Raw genomic sequence first — 21445 nt, 5'->3', positions numbered from 1 at the left:
AGGCTTTAATGATGAACAAAGCCCCGGCGCCCGGTGGCACTTTCAGCCCAGGGGCGGCGGGGAACACAGCTGGAGGGGCGAGGAGCCACAGTCATCAGGAACCCTCGGATCCCGCGCCAGCCTGGGGAGGGAGCAAATGGGAATGTAAGACAAAACATTACATTCCCGATTCTTGGAGGCGCCTGGCGGGCGGGAGCGAGCGCGGCCAGGTGAGCGCAGGGCTGCACCACCCGGCGCGCTGGGTAGAGCTCTACACGCAGAGTAGGGTCAGTCGGGTGCGCAGCGACGCCACAGGCCGCGGGCGGTACTGCGGCGCGCTGCGGCGCCGCGCCTCTCAAGGCTCTACCGGCCGCGCATGCCCAGTGTGCTGCTCGTGGCCCCTCCAGTCCCACTGCGCGCTTCCGCGGCAGCAGGGGCTGCTGAGCTGGGCGTGCGCGGCCGGGAGAGCCGAGGGAAGGTGCCCGCGCTGCGGGACGGGAAAGGGAGGCTGAGACGTGGTCCCTGCCTTAGCCACGCTCCAGCGCCTGACACCCTCCACGAAAGGTTGCTCCAGTTACTCCTGTTTTGCAGCTGAGAAAACATCTCAGAGACTGGCAGTAACTTGGCCAAGATCACACAGCTGGAAGGACGGCAGATGAGATCGGGATTCGGACTCCACATCCGTAACCTCCCGCGCCGCCCCAGGGCTGAGGCGAGGTAAGCTTGAGAACCGGGGCTGTCTTCTCGGAGCTTGGGGGCCTTTATCCCTCCTTCACAGATGTGTAAACTAAGGCTCAAGGAAATTACTAGAAACTTCCGAAATGTTTTAGAATTGAAAAAAAAGCCACTTTCTGGGATCTCCTGTCCATGCATAAATCTTGAAGTGTCTGAGATTGACGTGTATGTGCTCTGACCTGGGTGTTAGAGACCCAGCCCTTTTCCAAGGGACACTGGTATTTTTGTCAAGTAATATAACATTCGGGGGTCCTAGAGGCCAGGGAGAATATAAACGTGGGCAATGCAGTGTGGAAGGAAGTTCGGAGCAAGAGAAAAGATGATCGAGGCAAGCTCATAGAGAGGTCTTCCTCTGAGCCCCAAGCTCCCCACTGGCAGAATTTGATGAAGGGCTCCCCTAAGACCACAGTTTCTTGGTGCCTAGAATAATCTCAATCCACGCTGCCTTTCCTTTTCTTCCTCAAAAGAGCCCACTTCAGGCCTTTGCACATGCTCTCCTCTCCCCTGTCCTCCATCTTCCTACTCAAGGCTTAGAGCTCATCTCCCAAGTCCCATCATTCCATCTGTAAGGTTTGTGGTCTGGAAATGAATGCTCCCTGAGGGCTGAGCCTTACCTAGTTCCTCAGTCCTCTAGCCTGAGCACTAGCCTGTGCCTGCACTGAATGGGCACTCAAATACACGTTTTTTTGAGGCAGAGTCTCACTCTGTCGCCCAGACTGTAGTGCAGTGGCTTGATCTTGGCTCACTACAACCTCCATCTCCTGGGCTCAAGAGATTCTCCTGCCTCAGCATCCCAAGTAGCTGGGATTACAGATGTCCACCTCCACACCCGGCTAATTTTTGTATTTTTAGTAGAGATGGGGTTTCGCCATGTTGACCAGGCTGGTCTCAAACTCCTGACCTCAGGCAATGTGCCTGCCTTGGCCTCCCAAAGTGCTGGGATTACAGGCTTGAGCCACTGCGCCCAGCCCAATACTTGTTTTGTTGAATGAATGAGTGAATGAATGAATGTTGGCTCCAAGATCTTCTACTCGATGACTGGTTCACATCTTCCCTCTTCTCTCCTACATTTACGTAGTCATAACTAGGAGGGTGCATTGGTTTCTTGGGGTGACAGTACCAAACAAACACGTATTGTGTCGGCTTAGAAGTCTGAAATCAAGGTGTCCGCGCAGGGCCATGCTCCTGCTGAACCCTCCAGGGTAGGATCCTACCTTCCTTCTCCATCTTCCAATAGCCCTTGGCTCGGGGCAGTATACTCCAATCTCTGCCTCTGCTGATGGCTCCTTCTCCCTGTGTGTCTCTGTGTCTTCTCATGGCATTCTCTTCTCTGTATCTCTTCTTATAAAGACATCAGTCACATTGGATAAGGGCCCACCCTAATGATCTTGGCTTACATCTGTCAAGTCCCTGTTTCATATAAGGTCACATCCATAAATTAGGGGTGGGGGATATTGGCGCTTCAATGTATTTTTCTGGGAAACATAATTTAACAGAAGTGATCCATGGAATTTAGGCAAACTAAGCTGGGGTATGGGGAAGAAGACAGGAAGGGCAGACGTAAGGGTAGGGAATGTGTGATGATTCACATTTGTGAGCATCAAAAGACTTTTGGGGACATCAACCTTAAAGGTTTCTGCTGAAGTTGTTTCTATCCTTCCTTTGCCCTTTTCCAGGCTGTCAACATCCCATTCCCAGACCCTCCACAAAGCATTTTATCTCCCTGAATTTGGGCTCCTCAAGAGTAAGTTAACAGTCACTTCCTATCTGCCAGGGACTGTGACAAGTCCTGACTTGCCTTCTCTTGTTTAATGTTAACAACCCCCTTGAGAGGAAAGACCTATTGTTCACTGAATTTTACATGAGAAACTGAGGGTCAGACAGGCTCACAACTTCTATGTGCCCGAACTGGGATTTATAACCAGTTCTAACTTCAGAGAAACTCCCAGGAGACCCACAGGTACCTTACATCAATTCTGTGTGACTTAAGAGGGCAGAACTGTGATGCCTGAGTAGAAGTTCTAAGGAGCGACAACACTTTGGGCTAAAGTTTTGGAACATTTTCTCTGATGTTTAGACCTCAGATTCTCCGATATTCGGAATTCATAGTTTTTCCTCATGTGGTTCATTTTGCCACTAGAGATTTTCAGGCAGCGGTTGCTAGTATGGATTCTCAATGCCCTTCCCAACTTGACCCTACTCTCTAGGGAGACTGAGCTGTCTGGCATACTCTGATAGGCACTATCTGCACATAAATGTGTTTTTCTGAGAAGACGTCCATTAGTTTCTCTGAGCCCTAGGAGATAGAAAAGCAGGAGCCTAGCAGCTCAGGGAGGAAGCCTGATTAGGACCAAGGTTAGGAGCACTGCAGCCTAGGGCAGGGAGAAGGATTTGCTCTCTGGGCTGCTGTTTCCTCTGCCCAGCTCTTGGTATTTCAGTGGCAGAGGTTTTGCCCAGCTGCTGGACTTGTGGTTGAGCCTGTCGTCCTCAGCTCCGCTCCTCCGCGTGGCAGGACTGCCCAGCTCCACATCTCCGTGCAGCATACGGGCCGCTGTCCATGCATGCCGACCTCTGGCGCCAACAGTAAGGTGGTGGAAATCAGCCTTGCTCCTCCCCCTTTTAGAGCTTTGAAATCAGCTTTAGCTGTTCATCCCGAAGAAACTACTTCCCAGTGACTCTGCTCCCATGCCTCGATCTGCCCCTGCTGAGAGCAGTTTCACTTCATGGGGAGTCACCGATTATGGGGACCCTGGCAATATGGTCCTCTTCTTTCCTCTTAGCGGCTCTATTCTAAATATGTCTTCCAGATCGTAGATGCAGGTGTATCTAGAGGGCAGCTGGCTCGCCCAAAATAGCGCTGGAGTCCAGGAGGCAGGAAAGAAACTCGGGCGTTAAATGAGTTCACACCCTCTCCAGACGCCCACAGTCATTTTCCCCTCTGACCCTCACAACGCCCAACTGCTAGAGGAGGCTTTGCGTCTCACATACGACCTTCCCCATCTTCAGAAATGAAGACACAGAGAGGTCAGGGGACTTCCTTGCCAAAGTCCAGCAGCTAGGATGTAAAGGAGTCGGGAGAATTGGGATTTGTATCTAGGACTTCAAGGCCATCTCCTTCACTGAAGCGCTCCAAGAAGGATGAGTTTGGCGGCTGAGGACCTGAGCTCCTTTTCTCTCGCTTTCACTCACCCGCTGCAGGACTGCAAGCTCCACGGGGGCGGGGGCCAAGGCCTCCCTCCAAGGGACCGGTACCAGGCAGGCACCCCCGGGTGGCGGGCTGGGCCAGGACCGAAGCCGAATCCTTCTTTTGCAGAGGAGGCTCTGAGCCTGCGGCATGGCTAAGTGTGAACCTTGCAGGCTGTCGTGCAAACGCGTTGGGTCAAGCTCTAAGCCTAGAGGTCGGGCTCGGCTGGGTCTGAGGCTCTGGGCTCTGGACTGCGTAGAAGCCCGGCGGGGGAGGGTGCAGCCTTAGAGACCTCAGGCGCCGGCCTCGCTGGGACCGCGCAGCTTCGCACTGCGCACGCGCAGGACTGGCGCGGGCTCCGCCCCCCGGGTAGGGACCTACAGCGGGCGCGGCGCCGGCGGTCTGCGGCCGGTGGTGTAGACGCCCCTTCGCCGGTACCTGGCACCTGGATCCGGCCTGCTGGGTAAGTAGCTGAGCGGGAGGGCGAGTGTCCCGGGCTCGCGTGCACAGGACGGAAGCGCTGGCTGCGGCCGGGTAGTGGGGCCGCGCGGGGCTGGGGCCTGACGGCGCCGGGCCGGGTCAAGCGCTCGCGGCTCCGCGTGCCCGCGTGAGGGCTGGCGTCGCGGCGAGCGGCACCGGGAAGGCCGAACGCGGGCTCCGGCTGGTGGGCGCGGGGCACCAGCCAGGGTGGGGGCCCGGGCCGCATCTCGGCGCGCTTTGGAGCAGGGACGCGGGCCGGGCCTGGGGTCGGGGTCAAGCGCGGCGCCCCGCGCTCGCCTTTGTGCGCCGCGACCCAGCGGACTCCGCGGGGGCGGAGGCGGAGGCGGAGGCGGGGGCGTCCCGCAGGGCGTTTGGTGTGGCGACCCCGAGTGGCCTGCGCTCCCCTCCCCCAGCGTTTTGAAAGATGCCTCCTCCGAGGGCTCCTACCGTCCGCGCCGAGCAGGAAGTGTCGTCAGGAGGCCATTTTTAAAGCCTCCTGCGGGCCTCGTAGCTGAGCCTTGACGGTTTTGGTTTTCTTCGGCTGGAAGAACCCCGGCCTTCCCTCCCGGCGGGCGGGACGCTCCCGGGAGATGACGATGCGCCCGCTGCGCCAGGCCTCGCCCTCCGAGCGCACAGGCTCAGGCGCGCTCGCCTTGGATGCTGCCTGCCATCGGGGAGCGTGCCGACAATAAACTCGAAAACCAGCCTTGGCATTGTCTTTTCTTGGGAGGGACAGGAGTGGGCCCGTCTATCGAGGACCTGCGCATCTTTTGCGGGGGGTGAGGAATAGGTTGAACGAGAAGAGATGAAGACTTGAATTGTTCCAAATGCTGATGTCATTGTGTGACCTCCCCATTCCGGCCTGCCCGTCTTATCTTGTTGCCTTTGGGGTTTGGGGTTCTGTAAAGCCAGGAAATTGTAGGGTTCGAAAGAATGAAAGTTTCTTAACCAGAAAGGAAAAGCCAAAAGAGAAATGGGAGAGAAAACACTTAAACCTTTATGTATCAGTTGGGTAGTTAACCTATGCTGTTAAAATACCTCCGACTTTAAAAATTGGAATAATGAACGATTTATCGTAACATTTAAAAAAAGTGAACTACTGAACATTATGTCCAGTTTAAAAGTAGAAATCTACGTAGCTAAACTCTAATATTGTGTTAGAATCCTTAAACTATCCTAAGTTTAGACTTGAAATTACCAAGTTAAGACAAACCTGGGTCTCCAGAAGCTTGCAGTGCTCCCGTACAGTAGAGCAGAAAGACTGAGAATGGAGATGCATCTCTCTCTCGAGTCACATATGCAAAGTTTATGTCAGTACACAGCCAAGGGTTCAGAAAATATTGTTTAGAAACCTGTGTTATAGACTGTTGTCTCTTTGAGTAGAATACAAATAGTTCTTTAAAATTGTGTGATACTGGTATCTTTAACCTAGGATACAATTTTTAAAAATTACTTTCATCTTGGATCAGATGAGCCTTGAAAACTAACACTTTTCTATGCAGACAGTTTTGTTATGCTGATAACATTCATTGCAAAAGCAATTTGAAAAGAGCATAGGATGGCCATTATTTATTGGGACTCCTCCCTGATGTATTATGCACAACCTATGAGGATTTTAAAAATGCAAAATGGCAATTAAATAATCCATTTCGATCTCTAGAGGTTTATTTGCCTTTAAGTAAGGGGGTCTGGGCCAGTTTTTGTGCAAAAGGAAGAACAGAGAACATTTTTGTTTTTGTCTCTGTGAAGGCTGACCTTTCTCTTATTCACTCATTCTTTCAACGAATACAACTTTTTTGAGTGCCTTCCTTGGCCAAGCCCTGTGCTATTGCTTATGATAAACAAGGTCATTACCAGGGAGGGTTTTCCCAATCTTGACTGTTCTGAAACTGCCTGCTGTCTACTGCATTTTCTTTGTTATGCAAACCCAGCTAACTGCGATTTCCTAGATTCATCCTTGGAGTAAAAGCAGCTACAGATCAGCCAGTCTAAACACTGTCATCAAGGGGTGAGAGGGGGGAGGCACCAGAATCACCTAGGGAGAAATTGAAACCATATGCCTGAGCCACACCCCAAGAAGTGGGAATCTGATTTGCTAGGTTGTATGTTTGTCCTGGGAATCCTTTTTTTAAGCTCCATGGGTGACTTTGCCATACACCCCTGCTTGAGCAGCACTTCTGGGGCTCATTCCCCTTATCTTCAGCACTCCTTGAGATACCAAGGCTGTGCTGGTCCAGGACTTAAACCCAAGTATTTGGCTTCTGTTGCAGGCCTCTTTGTGCAGCGCCTTGCTGGGGCCCAGGGTACTGATGTAGAAGCCTACACCAGGGCCTGAAGTTGTGAAACTCGTGGCACTCCACGCCTGAGAAGAGAAGGCCTGAAAGAGAAGGAAGAGCCCATGGCACTTGCCATGTTTTTGACTTATATCTGCAACTCCAAGGCTCCAGGCAGGAAGTAAGAACAGTGCTCAAGTGGCAGCAGATACTGACTATATAGCTTCATCTCACAGCTTCACACAGCAAGGTAGCAAACAAGGAATGTGAGATTGGACACAGTTGCTGCTGTTCACCAAATCTGTGATCTTCAAAAAGCCATCTAGCTTCTCCAGACCTGTTACCAGAGAAAAAGCAGATAATTGAAGCCTGGCTTCAAGAAGTTTGGAGGTAACATAGGAACCTGCTTATGCAGGCATTCTTTCATCTGACTTGGGCCAAGGTGCTCCAGGAATGACAAGCAGCCAGCCACTGGGAGAGCATTCTCATTATATTCCTGATAGAACATTCACTATTTCACTAATAATACCCATTTACTTCTCTTTATCTTCTGTTACACTCCTTAAAACCAGCAGGTCACAGCAGGTGTGGGAATAAAACAGTCCTGGGCAGTGCACATGACAGGCACTGAGCCAGGAACATACAAATTTCTAAGAATCTACAAAGCAGTTACCTCATTATACACCTCACAGAGAGCATCATTGGTGTTTCCAAGGTCACAGGGCTAGGGAAGGGCGGAACTCTTGTCTGTTTGCCCCATTACAGCCCCGCAGTGGTGGCCTCTCCCCACCTCCAGGCACCCACAAGTATATAAAATCTTGTACAGGGACGTTGATATTATTGTTGCCGTTCCAAAGTGCACCTGCACGTGTGATGTCAGGTGGTCCGCAGCCTTGGCTGCATGGCTGCATATGAGAATTACCTGGGAAGCTTTTAAAAATCCCAGTATCCCCACCGCCTCAATTACAGTGGAGTGTTTGCAGGGGACATTATTTTTAAAACTCCCAAGTAAATTCTGGTGTGCACTGGGGTGACCAGCTGTCCCAGGGATCCCCTTTAAAAAATAAGTTTAATATCCTGGGCGCTTGACAGGCCAATTGCCCTAATGCAGCCAAGGTTAAGAACTACTGGTTTAATGGTAGCTATATTTTCTGTGTTTAATTATCTTTTTTAACTCTGAATCCATTTTTTTTCAACTCTGAATCCATTTTTTTCTGCAATTTAAGGCAAAAAAAAAAAATGCAAAGATACATGTCTCTTTAGAAACCCAAAGTCATTTGATGTGCTTCATGACATAAAACTTAGTATTTTCATGTAATACTACCTTGGTTTTAGCACATATATTTTTTAATGTTTACCAAGAGCATATTTGCTCTTTCACTTTTTTTTTTTTTTTTTTTTTTGCATACAAAGCATAAATTTTAGAAATCAAGCACTCTAATACTGGCTATATTCTTCTTTGGAAAGATTTTTTTCTTCTTAAAATGCTAAGAAAAAGAAAGCGTATAATATTACTTCCTTTGTTTTCTGATGTAGGCTCAGTTGATGTGTGCAGCAGTGTCAAGTCAATTTCCAAAAACTCCCTGTAGACAGGGTAGGGAGAAGACCCCCACTTCCTGCTGACTAATGAACTGTTGATATAGACCTTTGCCTTGTCAGATTCATTTGTTAAGCTAACCAGTGTCTGCTTCTCTGGACATTACTGGACTCTTCTACCTGAGAAGGGATCTTAAAAAAAATATTGACTGATTTCTTAACAAAACATCTACTCTTTGCCAAGCATAAAGTTACCATACACTCTTTTCTCATTTATCGTCACATCAGCTGTATAAATTAGAAATATTCCCATTTTATGAGTGAGAACATTCAGGCCCAGATAGGTTAACAAGTTTGAAATCACACACTAGTAAACCAAACACCTGGGTTTTGAACCTTGTTCTTGATGGCCCAAAGTCATTATTCTCTACTTTGTTAAACTCAGCTGCTTTCACCTGGAAAGCAGAGGAATTGGGCCGTCTCCTGTAGCCTTCTTGCTCCATTCTGCTGCCGAAGCAGTACACTTGGTTTCAGATGGAAATCCAGGATCCCAGGGGTGGCACATTTATCAGCAGCATTTGGATATATTTTTCATCATCAAGATGGCAATCAATTTGCAATTCAGTCATCTCAGTGCAAGGTAGTTTGGCATAAATATTATGGCACTTAATGGATTTTTTCCCTCCTTTAAGTCTGTTTACCTAGCAGTTTGCTTCTGATTCATATTAATGGTCTGAAAAAGCTCTTTCTGAGGCAACAGTTTCTTCCTCAATATTATCCTACTGGGGAAATTTTGGCAGTTGATGTCTAATGTTGAATTTTTTTTTCTTGATCAAGTTTTGTTTACTGGGCACTTTGGGGTAGAATTGTTTTAAAATTTTGGTTACTGGGAAAAGTTAGACAAGCCTTTGCTATGGTGAAACAGACAGAAGGAGTGTAGATATAATTTGTAAGTGGCTATGCCATTGGGCTAAGTGCTTTGCATCCATTATCTAATTTGTATCTCCAGATCATGCTTTAAGTTTGCTGATGTAAAGCGTAATTCCTTGCCTGGCAATGCACAGAGAAAAATCCTTTGCTGAAAGACCCTGCAAATGAGATACAGGATCAGAGTTTGAACTGTAAACTTTACGAGTCCATTCCATGTGATCTTCATGCGTACAGCAGCTATACCCTGCCGCAGTGATGGGTATGGTAGAAGTCACATTCAAAGGAGAGCTTTTGGGTCAGAATTGCTGAAAAGAGCTGCTTAAGTTTGCTTCTCCATCCAAAAAGGATACAATCAGTCAACTAACACTGAGCTTGCTGGGCATCTCATGAACAGAGGTCCATGTAGCATGCATGCGATATAATTGGCTGCTCACCTTTCCTTTTCACACAGCATTTATCACAGAAACACATTCATTTGCTGCAGGGATATTTCCCCACTTTGGCTGAGCTTTGAGAGAAGTGGGTGAGGAAAAGGTAGTTTAGTAACTAGTTTATATGTAACTCTAAGTTGTAGTGCATACTCTTGTAGTTGGAGCATCTTTTCTATGGTGATTATAAACAGCTGTTAGCTCTTGGCACTAAAGCTAGGCGGGTGGTTGTGCCACAGAGGTAAATTATCTTTTAGGCTGTATAACCAAACACACAGGATTAAAATTATAAAGTGAGATTTAGGGCATATTCTGAATAGAGGAGTAAATCAGGCAGCTAAGAAGCCTGTATCTTAGTCCCTCTGACTATGTGATTGGTATATTTTTTATTAAAAAATGGAAACTAATTTAACAGCATATGTCAGTAATTTAATCCTCACAGTAACTCTATGGGGTAGGTACTGTTGCTGTCTTATTTTACAGGTGTTAAAAAAAAAACTGTCTTATTATACAAGACAGTTTGCATACCTACGTCGTATATCTAGAAAGTGATAGAGCTAGGATTTTAAACCTTATGGTTCCAGAATCTCTAGCTTTAAACACAATTTCTCTTCTGATTCTGTTGAGCATTAGATGTTTCCAATATTTAGAAGTCCAAATGCTTCCTTTTTAATAGGAACTTACACAGTCTTTTATGTTTTTTTAATAGCCCTCAATGTCACTGATCTGGATTCTTCCAAACTTGATACCTTTTTTTTGGTCCCCGTAATAAGTCTTTTAAGAAAACAGGGCAAGTGAGCTGAAAATCAAAAGAAAACCCACCAACAGTGAATACATTCAGATCTATTTCCAGGTCTTTCCTTTGAAGAAAGACAAGACTGAATCCAGAGAGCACATGTGTGACACACTGTGCCACTTGCCTTTGCCGCATAGCAGTCTTCTTTGGCTCATGCTGTACATCATTCTACATTAGAAAATTCACTGTATGTTGCTAAATAATTCTTTGAAAACAGGCAAATTAATAAATGGACATCGTATTTGTTGTGCCATAAAGTTAATGTTACTATCCTCTGTGTTTTTGAGAGCTTTCCTATCTGAATTGTCCTAGAAGGTCAAATGCAGAGGTTTTTGTAACATATGTTGAGAGTTTGCAGGGTAGGCGAACACTGACCTTGATCTTAATAGTGATTTATTGAGTGCCCTTTTAGTGCTAGCATACCCATGCACAGCTTTGTCTTCAGTGCCTTTTGTACTGCTTGGTCATCCACCCAGAGGGCCATAACTTGCCAAGAGGACTCAGCTTCACAGGTGTCTGTACTTGGGTGTGAACCATGGAAGACGTTGTGTTGAAGGGACAGGGGCTAAGAGCCTTTTACACAGATATGCCGGATGTCCCTCAGGAGTGTCCATGTGTAAATACCAACATCAAAGCCATCTTCATTCTGCCGTGCGGCTGCGTCTGTTTACCTTTGTATTGGAGTATTACATCTGAGGTGCATTTTACCCTGTCAGTAGACACGCAGGTTACAAAGGCTGAAGAGAACTCCCATCTGTTCAGTTTGAAGAAACCTCACATCTATTTCACTTGAACAGTGAGATGTGTCAATGTAGTAACATTGCATTAGTAACATTGAGCATAGTTTAGAAGCCAAGCAGATACTTTCAAACTGGTGACATAGTTCAGTCATGGCCCAGATGTCCTGCCTTCCCCATCACACTGCATTTGCTAATAATCATGGCTGCATCCTTCATATTGGCACTTCCTCCCATGGATTCTTAATTCAAAATAACTGCTGAGACAGTTTTGCAGAGGACCCTCCAGGAGGACTCTGCTTACCTCATGCACTCTGGCTGGCTTGGTGTATTCTCTAGGGACTTTTCTTGTCTGGAATGCTCTCCCTTCGTTGCTGATGGACGTGATCTTACTGTCTAATCTGTCTCAGATTTTCAAGTATTCAGTTTTAGAATAAATGACACACATACCCCTCAACTTTTTAGAAGGACTGAGAGAGGAAAATGGCAAAAGTGGCTTCTGTGATTTTTGGACTCCTAGGGGCTGAGCAAGAGCTGAAACATTGAAAATGAGCCACTGGAATCCTGGTTTGGAGGATTGTTCAAATAGAGAAATCTTGTCACATGACTTAGTTGATAATTTCTTAGGGCCAATATAGAGGGTGTTGTATTGAAATAGTTGGTAAGCAAATTGTGGCAGGCAGATTAAGTTTATCACACACATACTAATATTATGAGGTTGGTAGATAAGAGCATAAACATACCTATCAACTTGGATGCAAATCTTTTGAGCAGACTGGAGAACTGAGGATGAGAGAAGAGATGTACAGATTGGTAACTGGTTGATCAAGAGGAATTAAGTTTATTTTTGTTGCCCAGAGTCAAAGAAATTTACAGGAATGCTGATTTCTGTTTCGTTTAAGGGTAAATTGTTGATAATGAGAACTATGTGAAAATAAAATTGGCTGCCTATAGAGGGAAGTGGCTTTTTGTTTATGACAATATTAAACCGTCAACTGCATGGTCAATTGGACAAGATAGTTAAGGATTTAAATATTGCCAGAAGCTTCAACGAGTAATTTGGAATGCTGCCTTTTCATCAGGATTACTTAAGGTGCCTTTACATGCCACAAAAAAATCTCATTTTCTTCTTTCTCTCCTGAGTCTTAGATTCACTTGCTTCAAGATGAAGTCTGGGAATGTCCATTTTTGCTCTGATTCTGAGGCTTCTCCAGGTTAAGAACTGCTGGACCAGATCTCCCTTATACCCAGTCTTTAGCCTCTGCATTCCTTGGGCTTTTTTTTTTGGGTTCTGGTTGCCGTTTTTCTGTTTTACCTGGATAACAATGCTGACATGACAGTGTTGAGGATAGTAGCATTCTTAGATGAACAATTGTGTGATTTCAAGGATCAGCAGCATCAGACTGGGCATAGAAGTCATGGACCTTTTTTTAATAGATCAGTAAGAGATGCAGGTGAGTTCTTGCTTGAGGTCATTTGATGAACAGCAGAAAACCTGGGAATTACTTCTGTCTTCCTTCACTAAAGCCCTTGCAAGTCTGAAAATGAAAGTGTATGCCAGCTTCTAATAAAGACTCCTCTGAAAGTTCTGTTGTCTTTACCAGAAATGCAGTGGAATGTGAAAGTCCTTATCTTTGCACATGTGTGTGTTTGCTAGTTTGAGGCATTCATGTGTCCTATCCAACACAGGCATGTGTTTGAACATTGAGGGGTTAGATGTTCCCCCAACTCACCGCTGCAACCCTGCAGGCCTCCATCTGCTTAATGTCTTAAGTGTTGTATGTATACTTATGATAGGGCAAGTCTGATTGAGGGCTTGATTTCATGTTGGAAAGTGCTTTCGAAGAAGGTGGCTATCTAGTCACAAAAGTAGTGTAGGAAAAGAAAACACTGCCAAAGAAAATACAGCTTGTCATTAGATATCATGTGGTGTTTTGGTGCTTTCCAAAGCAGCTGCTTTTGAAAGGCAGGTTTTACACCGTATCTGAGTGTGCCACTGTTGCATCTCTTGAGCCCCTGTGGAGGGGCCTTTTCATTTCCCCATGTCGGTCTTTCAGACTACCTTTATATGGCTCTTGGCCTGTTAGCACTGTGCCAGAAGGAAGCTATCTGTGTTTCCACCCATCATTGTCATTGAACAAACACTGACTGAGTCCCTATGGGTGCCCCTTGACACTTGGAGAAGGACTCGAAAATTTCAAAAGTCTTCCCCTATACTCTAGCGTTCTAATCATCATGGTGGCTCTGGGAGAGATTGGATAATTGTTCCCAATTCTAGTTGCCACATGAAAAATTGAGGTTTGGAAGATCTAAGTTACTTTCTTAAGTCATGAAATACTTTTTACAGATTCCAAGCTAGAATGGATTTTGTTAGGCTCCTGGTGCTGCATATTCTGGGGGAAAAAAAAGTGCCTTTAAAGATCGTATAAAAGAGTCACTCTGTGTATATTGGAGTGCTTACACTTATTGTGCTCCAGGCCCTTGGTGATCTCCTTTCTGCCCTGCCCTTTCCCTAGCCATGTCCATGCAATACTGGGTTGTCTTTCCTGGACCATGTCCCATGTTCCCCATCCCCCTTTACTGTTCCTCAGGAACAGCAGGCCCCCTTCCCACAGACGTTTGCCCTTTCTCTGCTTGAAATACCTGTTTCCCAGCAGCCAAAGTGCTAACTCCCGGTTGCCCCCAGGTCTCTGCTGAGACATGAACTTAGCATAAGGCTTTTCCTGACTGTCCTTACCTCCACACCCAGCCCTGCAACCTCATCACGGTGGCCTTCCCTGTCCTGTTGGCCTTGCTTTATGGTATTTCTTTTCCCAGTTACCTTACCATCATTGGCAGATATGTAATCTGTTTCCCCCTCTGCAGTGTGTACATCACCAGGATAGGGACTGATTTGCTTTTTTTCACTGCCTTACAGCACTTTAGAATAATCCCTAGCACGTAATAGATTCTCAATAAGATGCTGAGGCAGGCTTCCTAACATTGTCAGTATTATGGGCTTTGTACCACTCATGAAAGCAAATTAAGCATGTGAGTTAGAGAGTTGATATCCATGTTGATAATAAGCTATAATGTAGAAACAAATGTGAACACCCAAGGCCAAAGCCCTAGCTTTACCAACCATTTGATAGGTAACTTGTTCAAAAACTGAACTGACATTGTCCTGTTTAACATTTTTGTGAAGCTAGTATGAAATTATACCTATGAAAGATATGTTCACTGACACTTAAAAATGACTTTCTCTGATCAAAGGTTTCCTGAATGGTTGCTATGATGTCCTTGCTCCTGATATATCTATATTCATTCATGATTTGGCTAAAGTGGTAATTTATAAGGGGCTGAGTGTATAACACGTGTCTAAAATCATATGTTGAGATTTACCATAAAATGTCCAAGGCCATTAAAATATAGGATAAGTTTGTTAATAGCTTAGCCAAACTCTTATATTAATCATGCTTTATAATTTTGTTTTCCTTTAGTGTTACCTGGAATATCAGAGAATTGAAAGCAGTCATATTTTGGGATCATGCGCCTACTGTGGCAGTATATAAAAAAAGATAAGTATGCACCCAAGAAGTAGCTGCTCCTCTACCTATCACAAACTGTATAGAAGGATGTCTCCTAAGGATTTTATCATGTGAAAGCTTTCTGAACTTTAGTCGGCTCTTTTTAGAAATGCAGATAAAGAAGATGAAGGATATCGGACAGCAGCTGTACAGTACACACGTGAACGGCGGACATAATTCCTTGACCATGTCACCGAAACAGCCTGATGCTAATGGAGCACCTCGACCAGATAGACAGGAAACACCAACCATTTTGTATCAAGGCTCAGAGGCAGAGGGTGCCATGATGACCATTGCTACGTGTGCAAAGTGCAAAAGTGTTCACAAGATCTCTCTTCAGGATTTGCAGAAGGGTACAGGGAAGGACGGTATGTATGTCTGCTTCCAGTGTAGCCTCGGTGCAGCTTCTCCCAGTTTTCATTTTGTGAGCAATAATCCCAGTGCTACTCATGTTGGAAATAGAGCTGACACCTTCTCAAGTTCTGTTAATAACAAATTTAAGGTAAGGAACTTTAAGCCAGGCAAATACTATTGTGATAAATGTCGATTTTCCACAAAGGACCCGCTGCAGTACAAAAAGCACACCCTTCAACATGAGGAGATTAAATTCATTTGTTCTCACTGCAGCTACATTTCATACACAAAAGGGGAGTTTCAGAGGCATTTGGTGAAACACACAGGCATATTTCCTTATCAGTGTGAGTATTGTGACTATGGTGCTATTAGAAATGATTATATTGTCAAACACACCAAGAGAGTACATGAAAGGGCAGGTGCAAAACGGCCAGTCAAAGCTGTTGCCAAGCCGGAGCCAAAAAGAACCGGCACTTCAAAACAAAACCCAGACCTTTTAAAAGCATCCAGTCAACGGGCTGCAATTCAAAATAAGTGGTCAGATCAACTATCAGGTTTCTCTCTCCATGCAAATAAAGACAAAATGCACAATATCATGTTACCCGAACCAAAGGAATACCAAAAAGATGTAGTTTGTATTCCAAATAAAATGACCCTTTCTGAGCCAACTGAAGTGAATCTGTTTGAGAACAAAAATGTTGAAGTAGAAGTGTTATCCCCTGCGAAAGAACCTGTTCAGCCAGGTATGCCGTTGACAGTTGTTGCACCAGCAGAACTAGTTGTCCCTGCAAACTGTTTAGCCCAGTTGATAGACGTGAAGGTGGTCAATGGTACACAGCAGGTTGTTCTGAAACTGTTTCCGCTGGAAGAAAATACTTGCCTTGAAGCTGGGAGGGGCAATGAAGGTAATTCTGAACATATGGCGAAAGAGAAGGGTTCAGATGAACAAGAAAAAATACTTTCTGCAGAAAAAACAAAGTCACTGACAATTGATGAGAATGTTGGAAAACTTGTGGGCATTGATAGTTTTCAATCTTCAGTTCAAAAACAACTTAAAAATATGAAATGGGTAAGGTCTTACGATTTTATTATGCCAGATTCTAGTGTGCACCACCATGGAAAATCCTTCCTTCATTCTGAAACAATTGAGGATTTTCAGAAAAAAGATAATTTGTATCCACATAGAACTGCTTTTCCTTCCGTTGCCTTAAAAGGTCATTCTCTAGCATCTGTATTGAAAAACAGTGTTTTACGTAGTCTTGGAGCTGCATCAAACCCTTTTCCATATAAAGCTGTTTGTTTTGCTGAAAATGGAAGAAATTTACACAGTAATTCATTCCCTTTTGCTGCATCACCTGCAACCTTTCCCTTTTCTGGAGAAAAGGGCTTATTGCCTATAAGTGAAAATGACTTGGAATCTAGAAGAAAGATGAGTATTCCTGTAAAAATGATTTCCTCTATTAGGAAGCAGGAAGATAACCAGACAGAGGAACACAAGGTGGTTTCAAGTGTAGGCCAGATTTCCTCTCAACATAAAAATGAGTATTTACATATTAACATAACCGGAGAAGATAGACCTCAACAGCCTGGGGATAAGCCTTTGGAATTAAATAATTCTGAAAGGACTAATAACACTAATGATGGCCCAGTCATCTCATCAGTATTTTCTCTGAGCTCTGGATCTGAAAATGTCCCTGAGGGCATCAGGTGGAATAGCTCAACATCTAAAATAAAGTCAATCGAACTGTTGCGCAGAAAGATAGCTCAGTTAATTGAGTCCTGTGGCAAGCCTTCATCTTTGGCTTCAAATAGTGCACATCGTCGCTCTGTAGGGCAGGCGTCAAAGGTAACTTCAGAAGCTACCTCTGAAGGTATTCAGGAAATCAATGTGTCACTCACTGGCCCTGACCATCCCACAGGTACTCTTCAGAAATCTCCGAATGATGGTGTTACTGGTAACAGACAACTTACTCATCAACAAATATATCCACAGTTTGCAGATGGCAGTGTTAGGAAAACCAAAAGAAGAGTGGCCAGGAAGGCTCATGTTGCCACACCAGTGTTAATCCCCAAAGGGGCTGTGCTGAGGGTTCTTAATTCCTCTGAGGATGCCCACATCATAGAGGCTACGTGTGAAGCACCTGTCAGCATACCTCGCAGCGAAACACAGTTAAAACCAGCTCCATTTTGCCCTGTGAAACAGGCAGACTCAGACTTACAGCCTTTAAGAAGTGAAAGGGGGCCAATAGATATGTCCCAAAATCTTGAGACACCTCCAAGGCCTAAACTGAGAAAAGAGAGTGCTGTCTATAGCACCATCTCTAAAAAAACTGGCACTCTGCATGGACAGCAAGGAAGCAGTGAATTAAATAAGCAAGGGAGACTGCTTTCCAGAAATCTTTCTGTAAGTAGAAATAAAACCAAACAAGTACACTTAGCCAAGAAGAAGAACAAAATTCAGGCTGAACCCAGCCGTTCTCTCAAGGATCCTTCAATTTTTCAAGTTGCAAGACAACTTCGGCTGATAGCAGCTAAGCCAGATCAGTTGATTAAATGTCCCCGTCGGAACCAGCCAGTCATTGTGTTAAACCACCCTGATGTGGACTCACCAGAAGTGACCAATGTGATGAAGGTAATAAATAAATACAAAGGCAATGTCCTCAAAGTTGTTTTATCAGAGAGGACTAGGTGTCAGCTAGGCATCAGACGACATCATGTACGCCTGACCTACCAAAATGCAGAAGAAGCCAGTCACATTAAAAGGCAAATGATGTTGAAAATGAAACTCAAAAAAGTTCATAAAAACAACTACCAGGTAGTGGATTCCTTGCCTGATGACTCCTTACAGTGTGTGTTTAAGTGCTGGTTTTGTGGGCGGCTGTATGAAGACCAGGAAGAGTGGATGAGTCACGGCCAACGGCATTTGATAGAAGCAACTAGAGACTGGGATGTGCTTTCCTCCAAGGGCAAATAAGTAAACAGTTACTCTTTGAAGCAATTTATCTTTTAGTTTATTCTGGTTTGGAGTCCCTCCACCCAGAATGAGTAGCAGAAGAAATATAGACTGTAGAAATGAGAGGACTGCTAATTCTTCATTCAGAACTGTAGGTATATTGGGAGCCAGGGGTCTGAACATGAAGTATGTGATTGGATCCCAGAATGTATTTGAGGTCCCTGAAATTGTACACACAAATTTGATACATACGCATTTTTCTGGAGAGAGCCTGTGAAACTTTGAACAGATTTTCAGTGGGATTTGAGAGTTTTCTTTGTTTAGCACCCGCTTTTCTAAGTACATAGAGGTCTTTCATAACCCATTCAGAGGGGCAGACTGAAAATGTTTTACACATGCTCTTCATATAAATACTACTGAAGAATTAAACCTATGTTTTGGTGTGCACATCCATTTTGTTTTTTTCATTAACTTGCATTCTGATTATTTGGTGCACAATGGGAATTACATTTTCTACTCTACTGTCTTAAATTTGGTTGTAGAGAAATGTCCATTCTTTTACTCCCTTCCTGGTTTTGTAATACTCCCAAATGTTCCATGTAGCACAAAGAGCTTTGCTTTTATTGGCCATTTTAAAGAATGTTTTCAACTGTGCCTGAATTTACTCCTTTCACAGCAAGTGTTAGAAAAATAACATTTTCAAATATTTAGCTTTTACTTTCTTTAAAATACATTGATTTATGACAATTGGGAAGGGAATGTATCTTTTTGCAAAGAAAAAAATTACAGAAGGAAAATACCTAGAACTGTTTTCTCTTTGCCCCTACCACTCCCAGAAACATAACTTAAGTGACCAATTTAAAATGCAAGGGAACAGGCTTACACATAGATAAAACTTGCAAACAAGGCTTTTAAAGTTATGAAAGGGGTTTCATATGCCTTTTAGTTTTCATTTGGGATTCATGCAGAGACCTTGGGTGGATGCTGTCTATTCTGTCTTCTTGAACCCTTTTGAGTCGTGGACAATAGCCTCCCTTTGCCATTTCTTAAGAGGCTTCCTGTGGCCTAGCACAACTTCCTTGCCCACTTCTGTTTCTTCTGTGCCTTTGAGTAAGGTTTTCCGTCATGAAATTACTAGAAAATTTCAGGAGTCAACAAAGTAAAGACCTCCCACTATTTTTGCTAAAGTTGTAGGAACATGATCCCCGATTTTCATTGATAGTAACCCTAACCCTCTGTTTCTAATTTGTCTTAACCCCATTCATGCTTACCCTGCCGCTCAGCTTTCTCGGGGAAGCAGCTCGGGGAACACTCCCACTCCCCACTCTACCAGCAGATGTCAGGACTGTTGCTTATCTACACAACACATTTGTGTTCTTTAGGAAAAGGCCCACCCCCTGCACAAGCACAGCTTCTTGGGCAGATAGATGGCTTGGCAAATGCTCAAGACTGGATTCTAGTCTTCACTTGACTGTGCAGCGGGGCACTGACCTTCAGGTAGAGCACAAATGGCATAGCCATGAGGCAGCCCCAAATTGCATTTTCCTCCCTCCAGGAGCTATTCCTGCCTTAGGTGATTTATGGGGTGCAGTGAATGAACTGAGGGGTTACATCTGAAAAAGACACCAATGATTTCTATCTTACTGGGTAGTCAATTGGAGACTCTGATTTTTTTTTTTTTTTTCATATGGGAAAGTCTTAGATTCCTGTAGACGGGATTGCAATCCTTTGCAGTTTGTTCTCATAACAGATAATCAACATTTCTTTTGTATAGTTCAATACATGATCAAGTTAATTAATTTTTATTGAAATTTAAAACTTGCATTTTTATATATGTATATATGTGTGTGTACACATAAAATATTTTTTACCATATGAAAATTGCAGTACCTAATTTTCTGATTTCCTATTTTATAATGATACAAGGGCTGGAAAAATGTAGAATGTTTTTATATTCTAGAAGTTTATTTTGAAAGTACATTTTTATAAGGGTCTAATCTCACTTTTAGAAAATAAAAGCACAGGAATGATGGGGTCTGGTTTATATGAACAAGTGAGTAAGAACCCCTGTGGATCATTTTATTACTGCATTTAGTCCTTGTGCATTTTTATTTGGTGATTTTGGGGAAGTAGATTTTTGGTACCATTTTACTACGTAAAGGAGAGCATTCAAAGTTTTATCCATCTTACGTACTTGTACTCCTATGGCATGAAAAAAAGCTCCTGGGATGGGGAAAGGAGTGAAGAAGAAAAGGCTGTGGTTTTTTTTTTTTTTTTCCTACTTTTTTTGTCTCCTATTCCTCACCACATAGTGCTTTTTACTGAAAAGCTAAACTGAGAATTGGCCTTGAATCAGGTCAGAGTGTTAACTGCCAACATGAAGTATTTGCAGTTTGCTGCATCAACTGTTTTTCAAACATTATCTAAAAACCCAACTTGCATACTTTGATGGAGCTTAATTGTGTGAGTAGAGTATGTAGCAAAGCTTTTCAGGATTTTCAGAACTAGCATACCTTTTAAGGAGTAAAGGGTTTCTGGAAGTCAAAAATGGGAAAGCAAAAAGTAGCTGTCCTCCCTATATAAAGAGCTTTAGAAAATAGCTTAACCTGTAGGCACATGTCATGAAATAAACACATTTCTAACAAAACGAGGGAGTAGAGGCAGACCTGTGTTGGGTATTCGTGTGTTCTTACCTTAATTTTGAAGGACCTCCAGTCACTACATTTTGTTAATACTACCAATAAAATCATTTTGAATTTATTTTTTAAAGTAGGTTTTCTTTGGGGGGGGACCAGAGATTTTGTTATATTTATGATATTGACAAATAGAGTAAAAGTTTTTAAAAAACCTGACCCAAAGTATACTTTAATAGACTATTCAAATTTTTATCCCCAGTCCAGAACATCTCATAAGCCTTCATTAAGGGCCAAGTGCTGTCTGTTGAACTGGACTGAACACAACACAGTGTTTCAAAAGTTCCACCTTTCTCTAGGACATACTATATAATCCATCCCAGAAATTGAAGATGTGATGCTGCACGGCCTTTGGAATAGTTTTTAAATCTGTAAATGTCTGTATGAGCAGAAACAAAACATTGTGTAACATGTTTTAAGCATTATTGTAATTCCTGTGTTAACAGTTTGTGTGTCTGCTGCTCTGCTTTTGAAACATGTTTGTATATAGATATAGGAGTTGGCATAAATTTTGTTAAATAAAGCAACAAAAATTTTCTTTGCCCTTTCATTTCAGATGTTATGCAGATAACTGTTTATTACATAGCTTATTTGTATTAGACATTTCTGAATCAGAGGCATCATTCTACACAACAGGTGTTTTGAAGTCTACCGGGGTATTTTTAGAATTAGATGCACTGATGGGATGGTTAACCTTGCACACCCTAATATGAGGAGACCAGGCTATGTTTGTTTTGTTTTGCTTGTAAATTCACAAGAGGTGCTGGTTTGGACAGCAGTGGCAATTTTTCTGTCATGGTT

At 43.9% G+C, this 21445-nt stretch overlaps 1 protein-coding gene across 4 annotated transcripts; it reads left to right on the top strand.

Moving 5' to 3' along the window:
- The first annotated feature begins 446 nt into the window (after positions 1-446).
- On the top strand, positions 447-21199 carry ZNF518B (zinc finger protein 518B). 4 transcript variants are annotated; one of them, XM_032272591.1, is made up of 3 exons: positions 447-696; positions 6649-7041; positions 14558-21199. In XM_032272591.1, exon 3 carries the CDS (start codon positions 14754-14756, stop codon positions 17970-17972), a length of 3219 nt encoding a protein of 1072 aa, XP_032128482.1. In that variant the 5' UTR covers positions 447-696; positions 6649-7041; positions 14558-14753; the 3' UTR covers positions 17973-21199. The 4 variants fall into 4 exon arrangements, with proteins under 4 accessions (XP_032128482.1, XP_032128478.1, XP_032128489.1 ...); XM_032272587.1 differs by lacking the exon at positions 447-696 and adding an exon at positions 4242-4361; XM_032272598.1 differs by lacking the exons at positions 447-696; positions 6649-7041 and adding an exon at positions 4243-4361.
- The last annotated feature ends 246 nt before the right edge of the window (positions 21200-21445 follow it).

This window comes from Sapajus apella, unplaced genomic scaffold, assembly GCF_009761245.1.
Source record: "Sapajus apella isolate SASKATOON/1434 unplaced genomic scaffold, GSC_monkey_1.0 scaffold5, whole genome shotgun sequence".
In the NCBI taxonomy this organism is placed as follows: Eukaryota; Metazoa; Chordata; class Mammalia; order Primates; family Cebidae; genus Sapajus; species Sapajus apella.
Note: the sequence above shows the minus strand (reverse complement) of the source record. Positions and strands in the feature narration are given on the sequence as shown.